This window comes from Anabrus simplex, chromosome 5 (genome assembly GCF_040414725.1).
Source record: "Anabrus simplex isolate iqAnaSimp1 chromosome 5, ASM4041472v1, whole genome shotgun sequence".
In the NCBI taxonomy this organism is placed as follows: Eukaryota; Metazoa; Arthropoda; class Insecta; order Orthoptera; family Tettigoniidae; genus Anabrus; species Anabrus simplex.
The window spans coordinates 43,643,907-43,667,758 of record NC_090269.1 but is presented as its reverse complement, the minus strand read 5'-3'; the positions used below and the strand labels follow the sequence as shown (position 1 = coordinate 43,667,758).

The 23,852-nt window shown below is 38.8% G+C and overlaps 1 protein-coding gene across 3 annotated transcripts in view; it reads left to right on the top strand.

Annotated features, from left to right (window-relative positions):
• Rexo5 (RNA exonuclease 5) overlaps window positions 1–23,852 on the top strand; it is a 164,989-nt gene that overhangs the window by 129,807 nt on the left and 11,330 nt on the right. For all 3 annotated transcript variants that reach the window (XM_067146856.2, XM_067146858.2, XM_067146857.2), the window contains 2 exons: window positions 13,600–13,794; window positions 19,021–19,210. In XM_067146856.2, coding sequence (XP_067002957.1) covers window positions 13,600–13,794; window positions 19,021–19,210 — 385 coding nt within the window. The remainder of the gene's footprint in view (window positions 1–13,599; window positions 13,795–19,020; window positions 19,211–23,852) is intronic.

Genomic DNA, 23,852 nt, shown 5'->3' with positions numbered 1-23,852 from the left:
ATCAAAAAGCTGCCCATACGTGGGGGAAAATACATTTCCAAAGCAGGAAACTGTGGGGAAAAAATTGTGATTGCTTTGTGTTTTCAGTAAATGAATTCAAATAAAATCCTGTTTATATTTGATCCCCTCCCATACTTTGTGAAGCTGATTAGGCTTTTCAGTACTCCAATAACAATTATTTTGTGTATTAATATACCCACTTAGGTGAAACCACAATTTGTCCGAAAAGAACATTAGATTAGGGTCAATTTCTTCGTCATGTATCGCATTCAAAACCCATTCACAAAATCGCATTCGCAATGCAGGGTCACCCAGTTTAAGTTCTTGCACTGCAGTAGTTATATACGGCATTAACTTCAGCAACTTTGTACCCATTTGAACAGAACCATAGGAAATTTCCATTTCCTGAGCAAGTCGTAGAAGTGATTTTGTAATAGACCTTTCCAGAGCGTTACCAATGTTACCTACAGTTTCTTGTGTTAGTACTGTACGTGGTTTATTACATTTCTTATCAAGAAGACTTACGTAATTTAATTACTAATCTATCAGTCGAAGTCCGACCTGGAACTTGAACATCAGGAAACTTCTCGTGAAATAATCTCCTACAACCCTCGCACCTTCTGTATGGACGTATGAATCATAAATGAATACTCTTTGGGGAACAGAATACCGATACCCGACTTGAGCCACCTGAGCCATTTCACTGAATTCTTGCACTGCACTAATGTCACCAACGAAACACGTGCCATGTTTGCGAACGTTCAGCAAAGACTGAAGCCTAGCGCGGTAGCGCAGCTTTGAGTACATTCGGTACTGTATTTTATCACCGGTCGACTCATTCGCTAAGGAATTCCTGCGCATAGGATGAAGTGGTTCCACTTTATTCTGCTCACCCGGTATTACAATGTACACAATTTATACTATTACAGTGGTAATGCCAGTAGTGGAGGTAAGTGGCACCCGGAGAGAGAGCTCCATTAATAAGTCAGTATAATGTTATTTTTGATCAGTTTATGGGCTTAGGACATTGGAGTCTATCGCATTTCGTTTTCTTCCAACTGTGTGATATTAGGGCATCCAAGGTCAGGTGAGTCATTCATTTCAACCTCTCTTCGGGACTCTCTTTTCTCATAATTTTCTTTGCATTTTTCTTCTCGTTTTGATGGTTATCTTAATTATCTTCCTTATCAATATGGGCTGATAATCACACAGTTTTGAACTATAAAAATAATCATGATAATAACAATCATCATCACATTTAACTGTTAGCTTGGTGATCGAACAATATTTCTACTTCAGCCATGTTCAGCGTTGATGGACTTCACACTAAATACCTAAATTTGTGAATATCTCTGTTATTACTGTCCATGCTGTAGAAATGTATGAGAGATAAGAGATTGGAAATTGTAGTTTTTATAACTTGTTACGTACATGTTTTCAATGGAATAAATGTATGTTGATACTTTTGGAAGTTGTGAAAAAATGTAATAATCACAAATATCTCTGGAGATTTCTTCAGGTAAAAGTTAAGTATGAATGATCATAAATGATATTTTGCATAACTTTTACAATGCTCAGTTCTTCAACATAGCTAAGTAACTAGGTAACTGATAAATTTAAGTTTTCTGTTTTGATCCCCTTAATGTTTCTATGACACTGTATACTAATAAAAAAATATTTAGCCTAGTACACTCTCCACCAGGCAAGGTTTTCCGTGGTTTCCCATTTTCACACCAGGCAAATGTTGGGGCTGTACCTTAATTAAGGTCTCAGCCACTTCCTTCTCATTCTGAGGCCTTTCCTATCACATCGTCGCCATAAGACTTATGTGTCGGTGCAACGTAAAACAAACAGAGCAAAAAAAAAGTACACTCTCCGCATTTCCCTGAAATTAAATACAGAGTTTCAAGAAATTCCTTTAAGCCATTTTCCCAAAAGCATAATAAATAAATCAATAAATAAATAAGTGATGATCACACAAACAACCAAACCAACAGACTTCAGTTGAACTGAACTCACTTTCGACTTGTGTGTATTGCACCCGTCCACCTCCCGAGTCCCAGACTAGCATTTATCTCAGGGGTGTCGGTTCATTATTTAAGTCATCAAATATAAATATAGCGGCATAAATGAACACGGGAATGAACGGAGCAATTTAAAATTAAAATGGGGAAAACTCGATTGTAAACTTGAATTTAAGGACTCCATGATAGGACTAGGAAGTGACTGTTAACTTTAAAAAGGGCATCATCTAACTACAATAAAAAGATTATGAGAATGGTTTCCTTTGAAATAATTGCCAGAAAGAGCAGTTTATTACGCCACCCGACGTACGAAACTTTGATATATTTGGCAATGATATTTAAATTTCCACACATGTTACATAAACAAATCACTTGCCATACCACAAGTGGTATCAATATCTTGCTGGGTTGCTTCTGAAAGAAATTACAATTGGAGTATAACTTACGGATCGATTCCATTTGAATCGAACCGTTGTTCAAGGATATAGCTTCCTTTTATCGGGAGCCCGAGCATAACGCATGTTACGGTCGGCTTCTCGATTTAACTAAGATGATGTACTCCGGCTATATACATTTTTCCGAGACCGGTACTCGGACTGGGTAATGTTTCTCGTGAATTACGAAAAATGGATTACATGGACAGTTCCTATCTTACGATGTCCAGCTGATGCCATACCACTGAATTAGCATTTATATTTTATTTACATATGATCTGAAATGTGACAAAGTAGCCTCAGTAGACTACTGCCACAGATGAGATAACGAGAAGCGGTGGGAAATACCGTGACAATGACCTCCCCTCGCATCGCCAGCGAAGTATACAAACACACCAAGTATTACTGTAACTCGTCCCGTGCGGAAACCGTATGATAACGAGGTAACAAATGACTATAATATTTATCACTCTTATTATTCAAACATACGAATCGAGGGATGTTGTCACCAAATAATTTAATCCACTATCGTCAGAATATTCATTTATCCCCGAAATTTATCATCCTTGAAATTATTATTATTATTATTATTATTATTATTATTATTATTATTATTATTACACTCAACGGTTCCTGGCACTGTCACGTTTGATTAATATCGTCATTATTATGCGGGACGCAAACACAAATGGTTATTACTGTTATTATTATTATTATATCCCTCTTGTGGTTATTATTATTATTATTATTATTATTATTATTATTATTATTATTATTATTATTATTATTATTAATGAATAGGTGACTCCAGATATTATTATTATTATTCACGTCACTCAAGAGGTTATTATTATTAATGAACCGGTCACTTCCGCCAAAATATATTAAGATATCGGTCGCAATTATAATTATTTCACTGATCAACCAACGACATCATTACTGTTATTATTATGACCATTATTATTAATCTGACCGCGATGACTTAACATCGTCCTTACATTATTATTATTATATCGGTTGCATATTCTCATTTAGATTCCCGTTTAACATATTTATCAACGCTCATTTACTTAAGGCGGTCCAAACCTTTATCTGCAATATTTATTACTGTATTATTATTATCACGACATCATGATTGCCATCGCTCGTCATTACAATGATTACAATATACGATCATTTATGTGGAATCTGAACTCTCATTATCCTTAAATCCGTAGTATCTCGACGAATAGCGGTGCAGTCTATTTATTTCGTACATGCTGTCACGGGTTCGAATTCTACCCGCTACGTAACTCAGTATTTCTCTGTGACACTGCCCGTACATTTTACACTCATTTCAATATCCTAAGTGTCTCTCGTACGGAATTTATATCCCTTTCTATCTCAATATTCCTTGATTCATTTATTTCTCACAGAATTATCAACTGACTTATTTATTCCACTTCTGACATCGTACGACCTTTTATTATCTGACTGCAGATTCTTTAACATTTTTCTATCTCATTTTGATCTACGCCTTAGTTCATTCTCCACAAATAATCGTAACATCTTGAAATTATATTTACCAAAATTTGACAATCATGGTTTCGTAATATTAGTCCTACGTGTTCCGGCTACTGAATCGCAACTTTAAGACACGACATTTATACGTAAAAAAGTATTGGACCGTAATTTAAACCACACGTTCATTAACATGTACGGATTATTAGCACCGATCTACATTTCAATATTATTAATTTATCAAGTTAAATTACCACACACTTTAATTCCGAATTAAAAACGACATCCCGTCATTAAATGATTCCCGACAAACTCAACACCTGATCACTTAAATTTATTATTACGCACGGCTCACTAAATTTCCGATATCACATGAATTATTATTATATCCAAATTTTTTTTAAAAAAAATTCTTCTTCTTCTTCTTCTTCTTCAAAAAAGTAGTTTTATTTTTATTTATTATTATTATTAATTTAAAAAAAAATTAATTTCCGCCTGTTACACGGTAGTCCACTCTTAATATGTTTAACGCATAACCCCTTTTACAATTTCGATTTATTCTGGCACTAATCAATCCAGATATGATTTACTTTGAATATTATTATTATTATCGCTTCTCACAAATTTTACAACTTCACTTTGAAAATATGAACATACTAATCAACAACAAACACAACTGGTATGACGAGGCTGGAGTTTCCTTCAATGTCATTACATAGCTCGTTAAAACGACAAACAGAAAAGCACATATCGGGTCTATTTAACTATAATAACCAAAATCAAATGTAAAGAAAATTATTCTTGACTACAAAGAAAATATGAATGCATGCATGACTTAACGTACTACCCTATATCTACAAAATTTACATCTCCAACAAACTGAATACATAAAAAGACCCGATTATTTACATTGTTATTATTTACTACTGTCCGTGCTACAAATTTAGGATGGGGTCGTTAAGCGACTCATCTTGTTACAGAAGGTAACCAAGTCTAATCAAATTATTCCCATTTTTCCCATCACGGTAACATTTCCCAAATATTATTTACATTATGTACTCATCTTAGTTTCTCGGTATTCCATTACAGCTTTGCAGATGAGAGGCTCCTTTCGGCCCCTCTCTGCTATTTCACTCCTCCATTCTTGATGGCGTAGTTCCACAAAAGATTTCCTGGCACATTACCATTTTATACTAATACCTTAATTATCACAATACTTCACCATTGACAACGTTAACACTGAACACATTACTTTTATAAAACAAATTAATATCCTAGACCCAAAAATTTAATATTTACACTATTTTAATCTTCGTCCAATTACCGCACAATGGACCTGGACACGTACGACGAGGTGTCAAATTTTACGCCCGTCGCGATTTATGTCGTCCGACGCGATACACCCGTTTCATACGGCCCTCTTAAAGTATTCCTGATAGCGGTTCGATATTCCAAAGTACAGGCTATATTTCCTTAAAGTACTGCTCGTCACACAGTCTGTTATTTACGTACTTATTGCGGTGCAATTTATATTACACTCTTACAGTGCAATTAATTTACTTCACTATGATATTTATAACTGGCAAACACTGTCCTAAGTTAACTACTTCCAGTTCATGTTGCTTGAGCGCGATCACATTTTATAAACACTGGCGGATGCTCGCGCCATTAAATGTTGAGTTACTGTACGCCCGTAAAATTCGAAGTTAGCTGCGAAACGATGGTTCAGCTCCAGAGATTCATTTCAAGTGTGGTGGCGAGGATCCCTTGTCCCGTATATATGGATGAAGCTTTCCCTCGCGGATTCATTGACGTCATACCCCTGAGGGAGGGGGTGGATTTTAAATATCGGTACTTGCACTCCGAATTGGACGTTAAAATTTATATCAAATTAATCCACTCCGCTAGCATATTTGCTGGATTAAATATGAACTCCTAACGATCACAGATTTAGGAGATACGGGTGGATTTAGCTCCTCATATTTCGCGCCGTTGGAAGCGTCCCTTACAACATGGTCTTCGTCCAGCCAATGAGATTCAAGCTGTCTGGTTTCCAAGAAATCCAGCCTTCAATTTATTTAATTTGCCAATAATTATTGATTATTTTTCCATGCGTGACATCTAATAAATTCATTACATCGATCCGTGTACTCACAATAATTTATTACTGATTACTTTTGAAATTACGAGAATATCTCATCCATCATCTCTTAAGATGGTATCCCTGAGTCTTCCATCAAATTTTAGCGATTGGCCGGCAAATGGTCACGTGATTTAAATCTCCACCTGCCCGAACCTAGGCTAGCGAATGTCCTCGCAACCGCTGTAGCTTTCCATGACGTCACGGGAATCTCCGTCCTGCCAAAAATATCCGAGCGCATTACTCATGTTGCGAGCTTCCTTTGTGTCACCTATCCCTTTCTCTTTCTGACCAAGACTTATTTGTGGACTTGTATTTTTTCCTGGTCGCCAACTAATGAGATCCCCTGCTGTGAAGTAGCTAAATGTTGTTGTGTCGAGCTAATCCGTCAGGCTGCAGTCTGTCGTCCTTCCTCGCTCATATTTCGACATTACACAGATGAAATATTTTCAACTACACTTCTGTATTTCAATAAATGTACCATATTTTATTTTATGAATCAAATCATGACTGACTATGGACCTAAGTCACTCGGGTTCAGTATCTAATACGAGATAAAAATTAAGTATAAGGCAAAAATTTGAAGCGTACAGACAATACTATAATCTTATTTATGACAGAAACTAGCTGTCGAACCTGTTGAGTGGGTACATTTTGTATACTGTAATTGTTGCAATAATGTCATCTGAGGAGGAGAGAGACAGTAGAAGAGACGGAGCACAGCTCAGCTTTCAGTAATTGGTCAGTGTAATTTTACTGTTGATGTTTTTAGGTACTTTGGGTCCAACAACTAATGCCCTAATATTTGCTGATGTAGTGGTATGGTATGAGACAGAAGTGAAAGTACAAGCTAGACTAGATCTTTGGCGTAAAACTTTTACAACCTTAGGTCTTAAAATCAGCAAAACCAAGACAGTTGGCTTGGTAATGACTAGAAACTCTCAGTGGAGAGATGGCGTGGAAGAACATCAGTAGACGAATAAGTTTGAGTGGTGTCTTTAAAAGTAGGAAAGATCACAATATGAAGATAAAGTTGGAATTCAAGAGGACAAATTGTGGCAAATATTCATTTATAGGAAGGGGAGTTAGGGATTGGAATAACTTACCAAGGGAGATGTTCAATAAATTTCCAATTTCTTTGCAATCATTTAAGGAAAGGCTAGGAAAACAACAGATAGGGAATCTGCCACCTGGGAGCGACTGCCCTAAATGCATATCATTAGTTATTGATTGATTGATTGATTGATTGATTGATTGATTGATTGATTGATTGATTGATTGATTGATTGATTGATTGGTTGATTGATTGATTGATCATATAAGTGTTGGAGATGAGGAAATGGATATTGTAGACAACTTCCTGTGCTTGGGCAGTGTTCTGTCCTCAGACATTACCATTCATCAAGAGATTAGTAACAGAATACTGAAAACTTCCACATTCTATCATGCTGTATGTCAGATACTTTGGGATGAAACATTTTCATTAATTTCCAAGATCAGCTTGTACATAATATATCTGGTACCTATATTGACGTATAGTCTGGAAGCAACAACACTTACTGGATCAACAAAGAGTCATCTTCAGGCAACAGAAATGAAGTTCCTCTGTTCTTGTCTACAAAAAACAAAGATATAATAAGGAATGTCTACAAAAAAACAAAAATAGATATAATAAGGAATGTGTATATCTGGCAGCTTGGATTGGAAAGAAGCTTGCTGGAGAGCATACAATTGAAGATATTGCAATGGTAAGGTCACATGAAAAGAATGGTTCCCCATAGGACTCCTCAAGCATACTTTGACTGCAGTGTTCCTGGAAAGAATCCAAGAGAAAGACCTTGTGATGTTTGGGAGAAGCAGATTTTCAAGTACCTTTAGATCAGAGATGTAAAGTGGTGTCACATATGTGAACATGGATGGACAGGACAAATTGGAGGTGGCAAAGAAATGATGATGATGATGACAGTGTCTTCTTCTCAGTCGCATAATTCGCATCTGAATATCGTGATCTCATGCTTAATTGATATTCAGTGGTGTCCACCGGCAGCTGCCATTGTACAACATGTGACGATAAAGTTTGGTGAATGAAGTCAGAGCCGTCGATCCGGCAACACTGGCGAGACACAATGCTGCACCTGTGTAGCAGCAGGTTTTGGCCACCTGCTCCCAACGTTGTTCAGTTGTGTGCCGTGTAAGACCTGTTTGACACTGTGCGTGTTTAGTGCGTTGGTTCTGAACTGCGAACAGGAACATGAACAACCAAAAGATCAATGTACAGTTTTGTTTTAAGCTTGGCAAGACACCGAAAGGAATGCACGCGATGCTGATACGTGTTTATGAAGTTCAACCACTGTCCTTGAAGTGTGTGTACGAGTGGTCCGCCCGATTTCGAGGCGGCCGGGAAAGTGTTTCTGACAATCCCCGTAGCGGAAGACTGGTGACCGCCGTCAGTGACGAAAACATTAAGAAGGTGAGGACATTAATCACAAACGATCGGCGATTAACTGTGCGCGTGATAACAGATGAACTGCAGATTAACCGTGAATCCGTGCGACAGTTCGTTACCCAGAAGTTAGGGAAGAGGAAAATGTGTTCTTGTCTTGTGCCACATTACTTGACTGACGATCAGAAGCAGGCACATTTAGAGGCTTCACAGGATTTTGTCGAAACGGCGGATGCAACACGAAATTTCTTAAACTGTATTGTCACTGCGGATGAAACCTGGTGTCTCAGGTACGACCCTGAAACGAAACTGCAAAGCGTGGAATAGCATTCTCCAGGATCCACTCGTCGGAAAAGGGTTGGAGCCGAAAAGTCATGCATCAAAACGATGCTCATCACCTTTTTTGATAGTCAAGGCATTATCCACAAGGAATTTCTACCCAAGAGAATGACATTGAATGCTGCACGGTATATTGAAGTTTTGACCCGTTTCATGAAATGTCTATGCAGAGTACAACCCCAGTACACACAACAAGGTTCCTGTTTTTTTTTTGTCTAGGACAATGCTTTCCCACACACAGCCAATATCGTCAAACAGTTCATGGCAAAAAAGGGGGTGATGCAACTTGAACATCCCCCATAATCTCCAGATCTCAATCCTTCCGTCTTCTTCTATTCCCACGACTTAAACTCGCTTTGAAAGGAAAGAGATTTTACGACATTCATGACATCCAACGAAACATGACAAGGCTTTTGAACACCATCCCAAAGGAAGCCTTCTTGCAAAGTTTCCAGGACATGTATCACCAATCTCAGCAGTGCATGGTTATGGGAGGGGACTATTTCGAAGGACAGTAAAGTCACTGTCATGCATTGTTCATCTATGTTGATCGTACAGGATTATTCACCAAACTTTATTGTCACAAGTTGTATACGGTCTCCTCCTTTTTGGATTGTCACTTGAAGAGGTGCGCAAGTTCATCTTTGATCTGGTCTCTCCATCTTCTGGGAGATCTTCCACGCTGCTTGATACTGTTTTTTTTTTCCTTGAATAACTAGTTTTTCAAGGCTATTTTCTCCCCTTAATGCATGTCCAAAGAACTCAGGGTTCTCCATCTAAAAAGAGTTAAAAATCGATTCAAGATATCAAGTTCTTCGATTATGGGGGAATTAGATCTTTCCTTCGTCGAAGGTATTCGTAGTATCCTCTGCCAGCACCACATTTACACATGATAAATTTCATATTTGAACCTGTATTGTCAAGTATTAACTTTTGAAATGCTCGCATCAAATGTTCCACCTTTACAATACTAGAATTTCACAGGTTGAGCACCACATTTCAAATACATCGATGCACTTTTTGTCCCTGGTCCTCACTGTCCATGATTCACAGCCGTAGAAGAAGACTGAAAATACTAAGACACAAACCAGACGTTTCTTTGTGTTTTTGCTGATTGCTCCGTCAAGCCAGATTGTTCGGAACTTATCCATTGCAACTTTTCCAAGAGCAATTCTTCTTCTGGTCTCTTTCGTATAGCTGCCAGTGTTGCTCAGCAAGGAGCCAAGATAAACAGACAACCACTAAATTGAAGCTTCTTTCCTCTATCAACAATCATCACGTTGGTTTTGCTGCGATTCACTTCCAATCCAAAGTGAAGAATTTCACTTTCTGCCCACTGCAACAATTCAGAAAGTTCGTCACTGCTTGCCAGTAGAATAGTATCAGCAAAACACAGATTCTGTAACATCCTTCCTCCAACTGACACTCCACCGTGCCAGCTGTCCAGAGCCATTTGCATGATGTATTCCCTGTATATGTTGAACAACAGGGGGGACAGAATGCAACCTTGTCTCACTCCTTTTGATACTCTGAAGGCATCTGATAAGCCACAGTCCTGCTTGACTTGAGCGATGTTGTTTTCATATTAGCTTTTTATCAAAGCAGTAAGAGGAGGAGGAATGCCATTTTATGCAGGCCACACTATATTAAAACATTCAAGGTCTAGCCTTCCAACTTCATCTTTTATAATTCTGTTTACCTTCATTCTTCCAGTGATCGTGCCTTTGCATTCTTCTCATCATCATCGTCATCATCTGTTTACCCTCCAGGGTCAGCTTTTCCCTCGGACACAGCGAGGGATCCCACCTCTACTGCCTCAAGGGCAGTGTCCTGGAGCTTCAGACTCTTGGTCGTGGATACAACTGGGGAGAATGACCAGTACCTCACCCAGGCGGCCTCACCTGCTATGCTGAACAGGGGCCTTGTGGAGGGATGGGAAGATTGGAAGGGATAGGCAAGGAAGAGGAAAGGAAGCGGCCGTGGCCTTATGGTAGGTACCATTCCGGCATTCGCCTGGAGGAGAAGTGGGAAACCACGGAAAACCACTTCCAGGATAGCTGAGGTGGGAATTGAACCCACCTCTACTCAGTTGACCTCCCGAGGCTGAGTGGACCCCGTTCCAGCCCTCATACCACTTTTCAAATTTCGTGGCAGAGCCGGGAATCGAACCCGGGCCTCCGGGGGTGGCAGCTAATCACGCTAACCACTACACCACAGAGGCGGACTTTGCATTCTTCTACTCATCTTTATCTTATTGATCAATAGGGTAGTTGCTAATAACCATGTGGTTTTCTGCTTGTAAAAATCACTGTGTCCACCATCTCCAGAAAGTTCATTACCATGATGAGTGAACAATATTTCCACGTTAGTGATGCTCACCGTTCACCTAAAACTCAACCATTTGGAAGATCAAAATAATGATAGAATGCCATCAACACTAACATAAGAACTTTTCACTTACAGCATGATGGCATTTCTTGATCTGTCAAGCGGGGCCCTCTGCCAGTAGGATAAATGTTTGGATGATGATGACGACGATGATGTTGAAGTAGAAAAAAGACGATGACGTAGTGATGCTCGTGATCGGTGCACTTGGTATTAAAAGCCTAAATTACCGGGTGAGTTGGCTGTGCGGTTAGGGGCGCTTGGCTGTGAACTTGCATCCGTGGGATAGTGGGTTTGAATCCCACTGTCGGCAGCCCTGAAAATGATTTTCTGTGGTTTCCCAATTTCACACCAGGCAAATACAATACAATACAATGGATTTATTTTGACTGGCATGATTAAGGCCATTAGGCCCTTTCTTCCATCTAACCAGAAAATACAGTATCTACATGTGCAAAATTGAAATAAATACAATTGCAATTGAAACATCTTGCAACTGCTAAACAATACAATATTATGATAAAAACAAAAAATAAAAATAGGAAAAAATAGGAGAATGATGATGATGATGATGATGATGATGATGATGATGATGATGATGATGATGATGATGATTTACACAATTATGACATGATTAGCTAATTTATATTAATCTTGGTAATAACAGTGGGATTTTATAAAGTCTACAGTTTGAGGAAGGCTAAATCTACATAGCATTTTCATAGCATTACTTACAGTACCTTAATTAAGTCCATGGCCACTTCCTTCCCACTCTTAGGCCTTTCCTATCCCATTGTCGCCATAAGACCTATCTATATCCGTGTGACATAAAACCACGAACAAAAAAGAAAGCCTAAATTGGTGATTATCTCCTTTAATATAGCTTGTAAGATAACACTGTATTGGACATAAAAGATTGAAAATAGATTTTCTGTAATTGTTGTTATGTACTACTTGAACTAAACTTTCCAGAGATATTCAGAAGTTTGTGAAAAATGTAATAACGGCTAGTATCTCCATTATTAACTCCTCATACAGTAAAAAGATGTGAAGCATAAAAGGTCAGAAATTATATTTTGTACAACTTCAGATCCATCATCATTGATCTGCATTTAGGATTGTCATCCAGGTGGCAGATTCTCTATCAATTATTTTCCTTTCTTAAATGAGTTCAAAAAACTTGGAGAATTATTGAACATATCTATTGATAATTATTCCAATCCCTAATTCCTCTTCCTATAAATTAAGGCCACGTCCGCTACCTTCCCAATCAGAGTCCTTCCCCATCCTTCCTTCACTGAAAACATTTGATGTGTTAGTGCAACGTTAGCAAAAAATTAAAATAAAGATCCAATATTACTGCGTTATGGGATCTCCTGTTAATTGTTTAAAGGATCAGATAATGTGTCACCTACTTTTACTGTAACTCTCCGAGTTCTGTGTTCTGAAAATTCAGTTACTCATTCAAACACTCTTTTGTCATGGCCAATAGCCCGCATTTTGGTCAGCAGTCTTCCATGACCTACCCTATCAAAAGCTTTGGGTAGGTCAATAGCGTTACAGTCCATTGACCTCCTGCACCTAAAATATCTGCTGTATCTTGCTGGAATCCCACAAGTTGAACCTCGCTGGAATAACCTGTCTGAAATCCAAACTATCTTTCGTCAAACCTGTCAGTAATTTCACAAACATGTCTAATATAATAAAATACAATGCTTTCCAACAACACGTCAAGCTGACTGGCCTGTAATTGTCCGCGTTATGTTTATTTTCCTTTCCCTTGTACACTGGGGCTACTATAGCAACTCTCACATTCATTTTGTATAGGTACTTCTTGCAAACAGTAATCAAATAAGTATTTCACATATGGCACTATATTCAACCCATTACCTTTAGAATATTTCCGGAAATCTTATCAATCCCAGCTACTTTTCTTGCTTTCAGCTGTAAATCTTTTTGTGAATATCTTTATCATAACTTACAGTTACTACTGTTATTATTTATATTATTATTATTATTATTATTATTATTAACAGTTTTTCTATGCCGCTATGGCCATATTAACAAAGAAATTTGACGTTTCTTGTTTGGTTCCCTGTAACTTTACTACATCACTGAATACTAAACATAATATATAGCCTAGTGCATCCCTTGGCTATCCCCGAACTTATGTATCAAGTTTACCGGTGGTAATGATATCTAGCAGCAGCAAAGAAAGGGCGAGTGCATGTCTCAAACAACAATCAGTGTATTGGGCTTGTGTAAACTATCAGTGATTTTTTTTGCATGGACTCATTGGTACTAAACATGTTAAATAGCTTAATTTCTTTTCAGGTTGTATATGAAACTTTGGTGAAGCCTTATAACCGAATAACTGACTACCTTACACGATTTTCGGGTATCACCAAGCACCTTCTTAAGGATGTGACTGTGCGGTTAGAACAAGTCCAGAGGGATCTTAGAGCACTTTTACCTCCAGATGCAATTCTTATAGGCCAGTCGCTAAATTTTGATCTGCAGGCACTAAAGGTAAGGATGTCAAACTGTTGCTTTCTATAAATTCATTTTTAGATAAATCACTGAGAAAAGTAAGTAAGGATTATGGGACGATTGCAGAAACTGTATTTAGATTATGTTTACGGTTAAACAATGTCTTAAGTATGGCTGCCGAGTTGCAAAGACTTCGTTTATCACTTAGACACTGTCTGAAACCAATGTTCAACCGGCCATGTTTAAACACTGTTGTTGCTATTAATATAGCAGGCAAGATCATTAAAAAAGAGGCTGTTTAATATCTCGTAACTCGGGCCAATATAGGTATTTTTTGGAGAAAAGAAGGTTTAAAACATGATAAAAAATTACCCAATCATAACGATTATTTTACTCGCCAACGTACGTAATAATAATAATGACGTGCACGAACGAGACTTTTGCAGAAAAAGCATTGTGACTTTTGGGACTTTCCAGGATGTGAAATGGACAACAGTTGCAAAATGGTCGGATGAACGCCGTGCTCAACATTGCGAGGTAATGAAAACCTACTGGATCAGTCGAAAACTGAGTAAACGCCAGAATGTATAATGAAGCTTATCATGGTCCCTAGTTGACCGATTAGTGAATAATAATAGTAATGATTCTATGTTTCCACTTACTTTCAATGATTTTCGGAGACGCCAAACAAAACATACTAGTGTATGCATCAGTAAGAAAATGGAGACAACGAACGTACAAAATTAAACATCATGATGATAAAACGAATTACCGCCACAGCTGTAGATATCCTAAATGCGCTAAACTTTCCTGTTATTTATTTTTATTCTTGCAGTCATGGAACTTTCCTGTTATTTTTTATTATTTCTGGCGTGGAACTTTGGCACTATCCGGGTATTAGCATACCTAACCTTAACAATGCTGTCTCTCTTATCTCATTTACAGCTGTTTAAGTAAATCCTGATGTGAGAACAAGCATGAAATTTACTTAAAAATAAGGATCTGGCTTTCAACAGCCGCAGTTATGGAAAGAATGCTTCCAGTCACTATGTACACTGACTGACAGAGCAAATGCAACACCAAGAAGGAGTGGTCAGAACTTTATGCCAATTGCAGGGTAGACTGACGTCACTGAGGTATGCACATGATGTGAAATGCGCCGCTGTGCTGCGCACGTAGCGAACGATAAATGGGACACGGCGTTGGCGAATGGCCCACTTCGTACCGTGATTTCTCAGCCGACAGTAATTGTAGAACGTGTTGTCGTGTGCCACAGGACACGTGTATAGCTAAGAATGCCAGGCCGCCGTCAACGGAGGCATTTCCAGCAGACAGACGACTTTACGAGGGGTATGGTGATCGGGCTGAGAAGGGCAGGTTGGTCGCTTCGTCAAATCGCAGCCGATACCCATAGGGATGTGTCCACGGTGCAGCGCCTGTGGCGAAGATGGTTGGCGCAGGGACATGTGGCACGTGCGAGGGGTCCAGGCGCAGCCCGAGTGACGTCAGCACGCGAGGATCGGCGCATCCGCCGCCAAGCGGTGGCAGCCCCGCACGCCACGTCAACCGCCATTCTTCAGCATGTGCAAGTCACCCTGGCTGTTCCAATATCGACCAGAACAATTTTCCGTCGATTGGTTGAAGGAGGCCTGCACTCCCGGTGTCCGCTCAGAAGACTACCATTGACTCCACAGCATAGACGTGCACGCCTGGCATGGTGCCGGGCTAGAGCGACTTGGATGAGGGAATGGCGGAACGTCGTGTTCTCCGATGAGTCACGCTTCTGTTCTGTCAGTGATAGTCACCGCAGACGCGTGTGGCGTCGGCGTGGAGAAAGGTCAAATCCGGCAGTAACTGTGGAGCGCCCTACCGCTAGACAACGCGGCATCATGGTTTGGGGCGCTATTGCGTATGATTCCACGTCACCTCTAGTGCGTATTCAAGGCACGTTAAATGCCCACCGCTACGTGCAGCATGTGCTGCGGCCGGTGGCACTCCCGTACCTTCAGGGGCTGCCCAATGCTCTGTTTCAGCAGGATAATGCCCGCCCACACACTGCTCGCATCTCCCAACAGGCTCTACGAGGTGTACAGATGCTTCCGTGGCCAGCGTACTCTCCGGATCTCTCACCAATCGAACACGTGTGGGATCTCATTGGACGCCGTTTGCAAACTCTGCCCCAGCCTCGTACGGACGACCAGCTGTGGCAAATGGTTGACAGAGAATGGAGAACCATCCCTCAGGACACCATCCGCACTCTTATTGACTCTGTACCTCGACGTGTTTCTGCGTGCATCGCCGCTCGCGGTGGTCCTACATCCTACTGAGTCGATGCCGTGCGCATTGTGTAACCTGCATATCGGTTTGAAATAAACATCAATTATTCTTCCGTGCCGACTCTGTTTTTCCCCAACTTTCATCCCTTTCGAACCACTCCTCCTTGGTGTTGCATTGTCACTGTCAGTCAGTGTATTACATCCGGAAGTACAACTCATAACATATGCTAGTTATCAGCTGGTGGTTTGGCACGCTTTCTATAACATGGCTTTATTTGGAAGGAGTGGCTTCTGCTGCACATACACCAACTAGTAATATCAGAGACCATCTCCAGAAACCATTTGGGAATAGATTCACGCTGTTTGGGCACTATAATCGGGAACTAAACTATTTTTAAAAGGTTCAAAAAGATGGGACCTCAAATGATCTCGATTGCAGTGCCTGGCTGACGAGATGGCAGTGAAGATGTCACTTGGAATAATGACACACCGGTAGCAGGGAAGTTGGTGGCGCAAGACGATAATTCAAATGAAAACAGTGATCAGGTTTACTGTGTGGTAGGCCTACCGATCAACTCACAGGAACAAATGACTGGCTATAAAGTTATTTTGTGTCAATATTGCATAATATGATAATAAGATACCCTTATCCCTTTTCCCTACGGGATCGAGTATGAAGCGAGACGAATCTTCATAGCGAGTTTTTACGACTGTATGCCCTTCCTGATGTCAGCCTCATCAGAGAAATTGAGATATAATGAATGACGTGACATTAGAGTGATTAAAACTGATTGCCTAGGCCTAAAAGTCGTGTTCTCCATTTATTGTCGTTTTACATTTAGAAATACTGCCTTCCATCGAAAATAGCCAGTATAACTGAAATACATTCATAAGTTTGTTACAGAATAGTGTAGAATGTTTACATGTACAATTTATAGCCTAGAAGTCATGTGTTCACTGCACAAAATTTAAGGTTATCGCATATTGGACCCCCCCCCCTTACGTTTTTTGGCTGTAAAAGTGGGAAATAAAAGGAGTTCTAATACGTTAGTAAAAACGTTAGTTTCATCTTTCCTTCGCAGAGGCTATTTAGATAACACCATAACAACACTATAATCAAAGCTACACTTCCTCATACGGTGGCTTGTCGTTTTAGTGTTGATAATATAATGAGATTTTATTTCCACCGAAAGCCGTATTCGTATCTGTGGGCAAGTCATGCTCGTGCTTAGCCATATTTGAGTAATGTTTAGGATGATGGCAGCTAACTAACACTTGGCGCACACACCAATGAATTTCATTGGTTGCGACAAACAAAGTGTTGAATGGAAGACATTTGTATTTCCATTTTCGAACCAAATTGAAACTTTAAACGTCATCTAGCTATACAAGTAACAAGTAACTATTCTCATTTTGGTTCCGTATTGAAGTTGACGTATGTCTCAAATATTATTACAATATTATAAGTCCACCTGTTCAATACAGTACAATATGATCCACTATTTCATATGACCGGGCGAGTTGGCCATGCGCGTAGAGGCGCGCGGCTGTGAGCTTGCATCCGGGAGATAGTAGGTTCGAATCCCACTATCGGCAGCCCTGAAAATGGTTTTCCGTGGTTTCCCATTTTCACACCAGGCAAATGCTGGGGCTGTACCTTAATTAAGGCCACGGCCACTTCCTTCCAACTCCTAGACCTTTCCTATTCCATTGTCGCCATAAGACCTATCTGTGTCGGTGCGACGTAAAGCCCCTAGCAAAAAAAAAAAAAAAAAAAGGGGGATGTTTATTCAGTTCCCATAGTTTGAATCCAAGATGGTAAAATCACTGTCAGTTATTTAAAACGGAAGTGTGAACGTAATAAACATGTTAAAATGTATACGGTTGGTATATCTGAAAGTAGAAAAGAAAATGGAACTTCTTGTAGAGGTGTTGCTAATGATAAAACATATGTCAAAGCTAGCGGATGTCAGTAATTATGTTGGTAGTCGATTGGATTTAAAAGTTGATGTTATAATTCCGTTGAAACATTTGTTGAAAGAAATGATCACGTTTTTTCGTACGGTGCATATTAAGTACGTCGGGTTGTTTCAGCAATGCTAGCTTGACATCCCCCTTTGATGACTGTGTTTACACTCAAGGCCATCACAGTCTTAATGATATTATAAAAAAAAAAAAAGGATCCATTTTAGTTTTAAACCCTCAAAATTCATGTTTAACCACGTTTTAATCTTCAAAAACAGTTAATTTACTCTCTTTTAACATACTTTAGTGCATTACCGTTGTTTTAGATGTTATTGTATAATGTTTTACGAAATCATTTTTCAATATTTTAACCTGTAATTTATAAGATTAGAATGACTCCATATGTATTATGTTTAAGATTGATATAGGCTGACGATGCCCGTACGGAGGGTGAAACATGTACCATTGACTTTTATGTATTATGTATAAAATTTTGACCGTATGAAATAGTGGATCATATTGTATTGTATTGAACAGGTGGACTTATAATATTGTAATAATATTTGAGACATACATCTAGCTATAAACCGGCTGAACATTGTTTATGCAATGGAAGATCATGATCTACTTAGACGTTGTTTAGGTAGACGGCTAAGGCTTAAAACTAATCATCTTTCTGCAATCGGCCCTATGATTCTAAGCTCTGGCAGAATTTTAAATCACACACATTTTGTAAACTTGACAATTTCCATGTCAACAAAATGTTGAACAGCAATATTGCTCTCTTTTGCATCCTGAGAGATTTTTCCACATTATTTTTAAATGCTAGTTTATATTTCGAAAATAAATAATTATAATACAGCTACAGGACATTCAACATTGAGAGTGATATTAACAGAGTTCATTAGAAAAAACATAGAATATCATAGAATAATTTTATTGTCGTTAGGCAACTGGTAGTTGCTGCCAACAGTCTGTCTTTTCTGTTCATTTAAGTGATGGTTACTTTCCTATTTTCTTTCAGATGTTTCATCCATATGTAATTGATACTAGCTGTATATACAATGTAACTGGTGATCGTTACCGGAAAACAAAGTTAGCTGTACTTTCAGAAAAGTTCTTGGGAGAAGAAATTCAACTTGGTAACGATGGTCACTGTTCGGTACAGGACAGTATAGCTGCAATGAAGCTTACTCAGCTGAAATTAGCCAATAGTAAGTACTTTTAAAACTTACCTTTGTAAGTTCATAGACTTAGTAATGTATCCCTACCACTTACTGTACTTTTCCATGGCTAGTAGACAAGAGTGTGATTCACTTTGTGCAGAGTTTAATTTAATTGCCTATTATAACAATACCTTGTGGAGAAAGATTAGTTAGAATGAAGACAGTATCTTTGTTAACTCACGGAATATTTACACTCTGCAGTTAATTTACTTTTTGCATACCTTCTATGGAAATGAGTATGTTAAATATAACAGGAGTTTTTCTTTTTTTGGATCGATTTTATAACAATTTTGTGAAAATGTTGTTGAATATTTTTTAAATATTGTTTGAAATTTTTTTTTCACAGTATCAAAGCAAAATGGCACATACACACAATGAAAGACCTTAGAAAAGTTAGCCAGTTGACAAATTTCTCTTGTAGTACAAATTACTATCCTTTTTATATGTACCAGCAATGATCCCTTATTTTTGAGGGTTTCCAACGATCTTGATAACATTTTATATGACTGTGCTCTGATAAATATGTTCTCCCTGTTCATCACTCACAGAGTCCATATTTTCAAGAAAGTTGTTCGTATATAAAGGGAGAAAATGGGCCTTCATTGTCACCCTGTTTTTGTATATTTTTAGAGTGAAGATTAAGATATCTGTAATGTTCGCCCTATCTCTTACTTATAAAGCCCTCTATAACCCAAGATCTGCGAGCCACAAATTGTGCACATTATAACTTAAATTCAGTCATTTTATGTTTAAAGAGTTCCCTGAGATATGGTCCTATAGAAATTTTTTAAATTTTTTTTATTTTTTGATTTCTTTTACCAAGCATATGGTAAATTTAGAAATGCTTCTCTAAAATCAGGAAAAGCACTTGCTTCTTTATGTAACACTTCGACATAGTTCTTCATTATTCTCAATTCTATATGCAATTAATAGAGCACCTCAGGAATTCATTAGTGGAATAAGTTTCATATTTTTTGTCCACAGATGAATTCATTTTTGGTTCGTCTGTAAGAGAACATTGAGATTGGACATTGGACCGTACAAATGTGTAGTATTCGTCATTTACTATCTTATCGTAGGCATCTGATCTGACAGCCCACAGAGTATCCCTTGACACTGGCAGCAGGGTCAGGCCAGTTCTTTTGATTCTCTATGTTTCCGGTTAAACATTCTCCGTTAGGCTCAAGTCTGCCGTGTAAATTGACCAGTGAAGTACTTCAACTTAGTCCTGCTTTGTGAACTATTGGTTAACTAACTGGGATGTACAGACTGCAGACCTGAAACGAATAACACCATCAGGATAAAGCCCTTGCCCTGAAAAGACTGCAGTGTTTTGTAAGACGTGCACTTAATGTTCCCTGATGAATGTGTGTTTATCTTAACTTTGTTCAATTGTGCAACATTTCTATTCTCCATGCATTTATCCATCCCAAGCACATAACTTTTACAAGATTGGAATGCCAACATATTTCATTGTATTGGATGCTGGAAGGTCAAAACTTACGTCCCATCAGTTGCTGGGGAATGACTTGCTGGAAAAGATAACATTGTACCAGAGGGATATGATAGCCAAGTGGTTATCACTGGCTTCTCACCTCCTGGCCAATGTAAGTGGGATCTTTGAAATGAAAAGTGATGACTGTGGTTAGATACCCCATAAAAGCGGAGGTCCTGTGGGTATGGTCGTGATACAACAGTGCAAAAAACCACAATTTTGTTGTTAACATTTCACCAGTCACAGTGCAAAAGTTGATTTTTTTTTTTTTTTTTTTTTTCCTAGTTGCTTTATGTCGCACCGACACAGATAGGTTTTATGGCAACGATGGGACAGGAAAAGCCTAGGAGTTGGAAGGAAGCGGCCGTGGCCTTAATTAAGGTACAGCCCCAGCATTTGCCTGGTGTGAAAATGGGAAACCATGGAAAACCATCTTCAGGGCTCTTGGATGCAAGCTCATAGCCGCGTGCCCCTGACCGCACGGCCAACTCGCCCGGTAAAGTTGATAATCTGTATGCTTATCAACGAGGTTTTGTTTTGTAAGAACATGTGGTGATTTCAATATTGCAGTATAATTTAGAGCTCTCAGGACAGTTCTGGGGCTAGGTAAGTGTATTGACCTCTTTAGCTGATACATGGTTATTCCTGAAAGGTATAAAATGGGTCTCGACAACCAGATGTTCATCTGTGTCCTGCGAGAACACGCCTGTGAACTTTTCAATCACTGCTTTGAGTTACAACTTGCATTTCTGCATACTACCTGATTCATCATGTTGCCTTGCTCTATCGAAAGCCATCCAGCCGACTGTAAACCTGATGCTATAGCAGGTAAACTGTATACTTTGGAGTGCACACTACTCTCAACTGTTGCTACATCTTACTTTACATGTATTTAAAGCAATTTATGGCTTGTTTTATCCTTTAAACTCTTTCTATAGCCTATAGATCTGTGCATCTTTCTTGGCACCATTTACAGTAAAGCCTCGTTTCTGCAGGGAACAAGGAAAGAGAACGTATTAAATGAGAAAACGTACTATTGAATACGACATGCGTGCGTTATATGCCATGTATGTGTGGGTAGTGTGAAAGCTATATCTAAAGATGAGAGGAGAGTATTACAAAGGTGTGAAAAACATGAGAGAACAAATATGAAAACATTTACACTGGGGCTTATGAAAGTATCGCCATATTATTGCAGATCGTACTTTTTCTAAAACAAACATTAGTTGTAGCCTTATATTTTGAACCAGTGGGTTATTAAACTTTGTTTTCTAATCACAGTCTTTGACTATGAATTATTCAGAGGTTACACTTGGCCATGAGCAAGTACAGCTGGGACAGCTACAACACAACCCTTTTTTCACAGCCAGTTAGGAAACACAACCGTTGTAAGAAAATATGAGTTTGTTGTTGTCTGTGCCGCTTTGTAGTTGTATTGTTCACTGATACTGATCAAGTAATGTTTTGCAATTCACAATATTTTTACAGTTTGCTTTATGTCGCACCGATACAGATCTTAATGGCAACGATGGGATAGGAAAGGCCTGGGACAAGGAAGGAATGGGCCGTGGCTTTAATTAAGGTACATACCCAGCATTTGCCTCATGTGAAAATGGAAAACCACGGAAAACCATCTTCAGGGCTGCCGACAGTGGGGTTCGAACCCACTACCTCCCAGATTCAAGCTCACAGCAGCACGCCCCTAACCACACAGCCACCTCGCCCGGTAATTCACAATCTGTGTGTATACAAACTGTCATTCGCAGTTGTTGCATTTCTTAACTCAAGACTTTTCATCAGCTCGTATCTGCACTAGCCAGATGAAACTGCTGTTTTTTTTACCACAGTATGCAGTTAACATTATTGCTGTTGCATTGCTGGCAGTTTTGTACTAACATTGGAAAGAAAAATTTATTAAGTTATTGCATATTTCTTATCACTACTAAGATTCTCTTAAACTATTGTTCTATGTACTACAGTTTATCATCATCATAATCATCCTAAACCATCTCCAGTTTCCCGGGTGTGGTATATGAGCCTCCTCCATCTCATCCTGTCCTTGTACCATTCCTCCTCCACCAACTTGTCCCAATCATGACCTCTCAGCAGTAGATCGTTTTTAACTAAATCTGTCCATTTTCTTCGTGGCCTTCCCACGGGTCATCTTCCTTATACTTTTCTGTCAAATTCCTTCCTTGCAGTTCTATTAACTGGCGTCCTCTTCATGTGACCAAACCACTACAGTCTTGATATCTGAATCTTATTGAGGAGAGAATCATCTATTCCTACTTCTTCTCTAATTTTCTCATTGCTAATCTCGTCTTTCCTGGTTTTCTGGATCATAGTGCATAGGAATTTCATTTCAGCTGCGTGGAGTTTGGAGTTATCTCTATTGGTCAGTGTTGTGGTTTCGAGACTGTATGTAAGAATTGGTGTATAATAGGACTTGTACAATGTCATTTTTGTTTTCATAGGTATTTGCTCATCCCACAGCAGGTGTCTTACCTGGTGGTAAAATTGTGTTGCCTTATTGATTTGATTGTTTACCTCATGTTTTGCTAGGTTGTCATTTGATAGAACGCTACCCAAGTATTTGAAAACTGAAACGCTGTCCAGTTGGGCTTCATTTAACATGACTATTAGTTCTGCTCCTTCCCCATACACTTTCATCACCACCGTCTTGGTCTTACTGGTGTTTAAACCATATTTCTTAAACTCCTCATTCCAGCTTTGCATTCTTTCTCCCAATTCCTCTTCTGAGTCACTCTAGATTGCAGCATCATCTGCAAATGTGAAGGCTTTGATATTTCCGTGTTCTTTCCTTTTAATAGATTTCATTACTACACCCACCACAATAATAAATAGAACTGGTGACAATGAGCTGCCCTCACTATTAACAGTTTATATGTATATTAATTTCTACCCATAAAAATGCTGTGCAGTTTGTAGGCACTATAAAAGATATGTTTCAAACACATTTTGATTTTAAATTCCATGTTTCCAGGTTTTCTCAACAGGTAACAATGTATAGGAGATTAGAAGATGTGTCAAAACAGAACCCAAGTAAAGTTATATCACTAGGTTGCTGATGACCTCAGCAGTTTTGTATCACCTCATTTCTAACTGTATCGGTAA